Below are 6,000 nucleotides of genomic sequence, written 5' to 3'. Positions count from 1 at the left end.
CTGACTAGTTCCCTGGACGGCCAATTTATGACAGGGTTATGTCTCTTCAGCCAGGGAAGGTCTAGGACGATGGGAGTTGGCATACCCTCCATGACGTAGCACGACAGGGACTCCTCATGAAGAGTCCCTACAGGCAAGGTAATATTGTCTACGACTTGGGTCACACTCACCTGGCTGAGAGTCAATTGCCCGATTGGTAATGGGTCTCACCAGCAACCTACTGATCAGACAATGGGTTTGAACAAAGTGTGAATCCACCAGATTGATCCCAGCTCCACTATCCACAAGCATCGGAATAGTCTGTTACCCCATCAACCACCACTTCAGCCAGAATGGTACACTGAGATGAAAAGCTGCAGGAAATATACACACCCTGGTCGTATCTCTCCACTCGACCAAGGGAACGCGGCTTTTGAGATGGAGTACATCCAAAATGGATGTACAAGTATATTGAGGAATGAGTGCATGTACAGTGGGGCAAAAAAGTATTTAGTCAGTCAGCAATAGTGCAAGTTCCACCACTTAAAAAGATGAGAGGCGTCTGTATTTACATCATAGGTAGACCTCAACTATGGGAGACAAACTTAGAAAAAAAATCCAGAAAATCACATTGTCTGTTTTTTTATCATTTTATTTGCATATTATGGTGGAAAATAAGTATTTGGTCAGAAACAAACAATCAAGATTTCTGGCTCTCACAGACCTGTAACTTCTTCTTTAAGAGTCTCCTCTTTCCTCCCCTCATTACCTGTAGTAATGGCACCTGTTTAAACTTGTTATCAGTATAAAAAGACACCTGTGCACAACACTGCACACCCTCAAACAGTCTGACTCCAAACTCCACTATGGTGAAGACCAAAGAGCTGTCAAAGGACACCAGAAACAAAATTGTAGCCCTGCACCAGGCTGGGAAGACTGAATCTGCAATAGCCAACCAGCTTGGAGTGAAGAAATCAACAGTGGGAGCAATAATTCGAAAATGGAAGACATTCAAGACCACTGATAATCTCCCTCGATCTGGGGCTCCACGCAAAATCCCACCCCGTGGGGTCAGAATGATCACAAGAACGGTGAGCAAAAATCCCAGAACCACGCGGGGGGACCTAGTGAATGAACTGCAGAGAGCTGGGACCAATGTAACAAGGCCTACCATAAGTAACACACTACGCCACCATGGACTCAGATCCTGCAGTGCCAGACGTGTCCCACTGCTTAAGCCAGTACATGTCCGGGCCCGTCTGAAGTTTGCTAGAGAGCATTTGGATGATCCAGAGGAGTATTGGGAGAATGTCCTATGGTCTGATGAAACCAAACTGGAACTGTTTGGTAGAAACACAACTTGTCGTGTTTGGAGGAAAAAGAATACTGAGTTGCATCCATCAAACACCATACCTACTGTAAAGCATGGTGGTGGAAACATCATGCTTTGGGGCTGTTTCTCTGCAAAGGGGCCAGGACGACTGATCCGGGTACATGAAAGAATGAATGGGGCCATGTATCGTGAGATTTTGAGTGCAAACCTCCTTCCATCAGCAAGGGCATTGAAGATGAAACGTGGCTGGGTCTTTCAACATGACAATGATCCAAAGCACACCACCAGGGCAACGAAGGAGTGGCTTCGTAAGAAGCATTTCAAGGTCCTGGAGTGGCCTAGCCAGTCTCCAGATCTCAACCCTATAGAAAACCTTTGGAGGGAGTTGAAAGTCCGTGTTGCCAAGCGAAAAGCCAAAAACATCACTGCTCTAGAGGAGATCTGCATGGAGGAATGGGCCAACATACCAACAACAGTGTGTGGCAACCTTGTGAAGACTTACAGAAAACGTTTGACCTCTGTCATTGCCAACAAAGGATATATTACAAAGTATTGAGATGAAATTTTGTTTCTGACCAAATACTTATTTTCCACCATAATATGCAAATAAAATGATAAAAAAACAGACAATGTGATTTTCTGGATTTTTTTTTCTCAGTTTGTCTCCCATAGTTGAGGTCTACCTATGATGTAAATTACAGACGCCTCACATCTTTTTAAGTGGTGGAACTTGCACTATTGCTGACTGACTAAATACTTTTTTGCCCCACTGTATATGTAGGAAGAGGCCAGTGTTGGAGTGGGTGAGTGTAGAACAGTCTGGCACGATTATACCAAGAATGGCTGCATGTGAGACAGCAAGGGAAAAATTAAATAGGAGCAAAATCAATTGAAGTGTCATAACATGTCACAAGTAAGAGCAGATTCAGCTGAGGTAGCATATCATGCTGTCATCTCACCAAGTGAGAAATGAAATGACTGTGCAGAAGTCACGAGCTAGGATAGAATGGCATCCACCCTGATGTGCATTACGGTGCAGACCTTTGTCTTTTTTTTTTTTTAATATACCTTTTATATATCCTGTATATACACATGTACATGAACAATTGTTTTTTTTTTTTTATATTGTGTGGGCACCAGTCTTCTACAGTGCCACAATTTAACCATGTTTATAAATAAAGTTTTTTTTACTTTTGAGTTTATTGTTCTGACCTTTTCTATGACCATGGGTTTGATTTTCTTGGGCACCCATCTTCAACAGTGCCATCATTTAACCATGCTTGTGTCACGCTGTGACGGTCTTCGGTAAGGAAGGGAGGCCTCAAACTGTCCCCGGAACTGGGACCCTAACTATCCCTGTCCCGAGGGTCCTCTTGAAGGTAGAGAGGCCTGATTCTCTGACCTTAGTATGCTCCTTTCCCTCCTCCACTCCATGAGGCATGGGACAGAAATTAAATGTAAACAAGACACAAAGACAAAACAGGGATAACAGAAAACTTCTATCATACAAAAGCACCAACCAACAATAGGGGGAGGATAGGGACAGGGAGGAATAAACTGAATGGGAACAGGGACCAGGAGATAACCACACACATACACCAACAACTTCACTCCAACCACTTAGCTTTGGCACACAGCACAGGAAGACAAATCTTTCACAGGCAGGGACAAGAAGGTCTGAGCAGTTTTTATAGGAAGAGGCTAATGACCTGATCAGAAGCAGCTGAAATGGAGCTGCATGATTCTGACCAGCATAAAAAGGGTTGTTAATCTCTTCAGCACCAGAGGAAAATAAATCCATTTAATATGGGACACAAATCACACGATTTCTAAGGAAGACCTGCAATTCCGCATCCATCGTGATCGTCTAACTCCAGGTCTTTCAGGGGAACATGACACCCTCATGACAGTTTGTCAATAAAAGGTTTTCCACTTTTGAGTTCATTGTTCTGACCTTTTCTATGACCTTAGGTTCGGTTTTCTTCTTTGGACATGAGGTTAAGGCTTACTAGAATGTTTTGTCACAATCTGTGTACCTCTCCCTTAGCCTGTTCTCCTCGCTCCCCTCCTCTCCATAGACTTTAATAGAGAGCTGTATTCTGAGAGTGAATGATGACGTCCTCCCCTTCCACAAATGTGCATACTGTACGGTACTTCTCCAAATTCACAAGCACTAGAATTAGACATCCCATATGGTCACAGCATTGGGTGCTCAGACAAGAAATGTTATCATGCAGAATGTACATTATGTGTCAGAGATAAAAATCAGACACGTGGACTAACATTGGTCCTGGTGCAATCTGATGTCCGCCGAGTGCAGAAAATCAGCTGCGTATTCACATCTATTCTGCAACTAAATACTGCTGCGGATTTGTTTTGCTGCGGTTTTGTAGAAATCTCAGATACTGTACTAGGAAATATACCCTTAGGTGCAGCAGGTGAAAGGTGAAGGTTAAGGCCTCATCACACAAGGGTTCCTAAGGTAAGGTAAGTGCATGTCATGTCACCTGCAGATGTCTACTAGTGTTCTCTGGTGTCTGCTCCTATGCCCACTACAGAGGCAGAGCGCACTGTCACCAGCAGATGGCGCCCGCATTCCTCTCCCACTGACAGCTCCACTCGGGAAAGCTCAGTGTTCTCCAATGTTAGGAGGAAAAACCTTGCTTTGTTTGCAATCCCACCCTCTCTGCTCTCCCAGTATCTATCCGGCATACACATCCCCAGCCTGACACTAGCCACATCAGAAGAGGAGCATGGCACTGAGGGCACCACTTCTCCCTCCTCCTATGGGCTGCATCCTGTGCTTCGCCAGTGTGTCCCTGCTGGTGCAGCTGGTGCAGGGCACGGGCTGGGTGAGCAGGAGGAGTGCGCGGGATCTGCAGGAGGCTGACAGCACAGTTGGTGGACATGGGCTCACTGAGGAGGCTCCTGCTCCCGCCGGCCGCTCTGGGAGGGCTACAAGCAATGGCCACATCTCTATGCTCAGCACCTCGTTTGTGCTCAAGGGGGACGCGTCTCACAACCAAGCCATGGTGCACTGGACCGGCGAGAACAGCAGCGTGAGTCCGCCCGACATTACTGTGTGCTGGGAGTACGGTGACCTGACACCAGGCAGATGTGCTCACCCCCCATAACCCTCAGGGCTACTATGGCAGCCCCTGCTGGCACCAAGGGAAGGTCTCAGTGCCCATTGGCATGTGTGTGCTCTGCAGGAGTTACATGCCAGGGTACATGTCTACATACTGCCACATAAGTGCCATGTACATCTCTATATACTGCCACATAAGTGCCATGTACATCTCTATATACTGCCACATAAGTGCCATGTACATCTCTACATACTGCCACATAAATGCCATGTACATCTCTATATACTGCCACATAAATGCCATGTACATCTCTACATACTGCCACATAAGTGCCATGTACATCTCTATATACTGCCACATAAGTGCCATGTACATCTCTACATACTGCCACATAAATGCCATGTACATCTCTATATACTGCCACATAAGTGCCATGTACATCTCTATATACTGCCACATAAATGCCATGTACATCTCTACATACTGCCACATAAGTGCCATGTACATCTCTATATACTGCCACATAAGTGCCATGTACATCTCTATATACTGCCACATAAATGCCATGTACATCTCTATATACTGCCACATAAGTGCCATGTACATCTCTATATACTGCCACATAAGTGCCAAGTACATCTCTATATACTGCCACATAAGTGCCATGTACATCTCTACATACTGCCACATAAATGCCATGTACATCTCTATATACTGCCACATAAGTGCCATGTACATCTCTATATACTGCCACATAAATGCCATGTACATCTCTACATACTGCCACATAAGTGCCATGTACATCTCTATATACTGCCACATAAGTGCCATGTACATCTCTATATACTGCCACATAAATGCCATGTACATCTCTATATACTGCCACATAAGTGCCATGTACATCTCTATATACTGCCACATAAGTGCCAAGTACATCTCTATATACTGCCACATAAGTGCCAGGGTACATGTCTACATACTGCCACATACGTGCCATGTACATCTCTATATATACTGCCACATAAGTGCCAAGTACATCTCTATATACTGCCACATAAGTGCCATGTACATCTCTACATACTGCCACATAAATGCCATGTACATCTCTATATACTGCCACATAAGTGCCATGTACATCTATATATACTGCCACATAAGTGCCATGTACATCTCTATATACTGCCACATAAGTGCCAGGGTACATGTCTACATACTGCCACATACGTGCCATGTACATCTCTATATATACTGCCACATAAGTGCCAAGTACATCTCTATATACTGCCACATAAGTGCCATGTACATCTCTACATACTGCCACATAAATGCCATGTACATCTCTATATACTGCCACATAAGTGCCATGTACATCTCTATATACTGCCACATAAATGCCATGTACATCTCTATATACTGCCACATAAGTGCCATGTACATCTCTATATACTGCCACATAAATGCCATGTACATCTCTATATACTGCCACATAAGTGCTATGTACATCTCTATATACTGCCACATAAATGCCATGTACATCTCTACATACTGCCACATAAATGCCATGTACATCTCTATATATACTGCCACATAAGTGCCATG

At 44.5% G+C, this 6,000-nt stretch overlaps 1 protein-coding gene across 3 annotated transcripts in view; it reads left to right on the top strand.

The window, feature by feature from the left end:
* The first annotated feature begins 3,960 nt into the window (after nt 1-3,960).
* The window catches only part of SORCS2 (sortilin related VPS10 domain containing receptor 2), a 1,081,958-nt gene continuing 1,079,918 nt past the window's right edge, over nt 3,961-6,000 (top strand). Inside the window, exon 1 of one of the 3 annotated variants that reach the window (XM_077280087.1) lies at nt 3,961-4,371. In XM_077280087.1, coding sequence (XP_077136202.1) covers nt 4,066-4,371 — 306 coding nt within the window. In that variant the 5' untranslated portion in view covers nt 3,961-4,065. The remainder of the gene's footprint in view (nt 4,372-6,000) is intronic. The other 2 variants (XM_077280089.1, XM_077280090.1) reach the window with 2 other exon arrangements.

The sequence above is a fragment of the Ranitomeya variabilis genome, chromosome 1 (genome assembly GCF_051348905.1).
Source record: "Ranitomeya variabilis isolate aRanVar5 chromosome 1, aRanVar5.hap1, whole genome shotgun sequence".
Classification (NCBI taxonomy): Eukaryota; Metazoa; Chordata; class Amphibia; order Anura; family Dendrobatidae; genus Ranitomeya; species Ranitomeya variabilis.
This window is presented reverse-complemented; position numbering and strand designations above follow the sequence as displayed.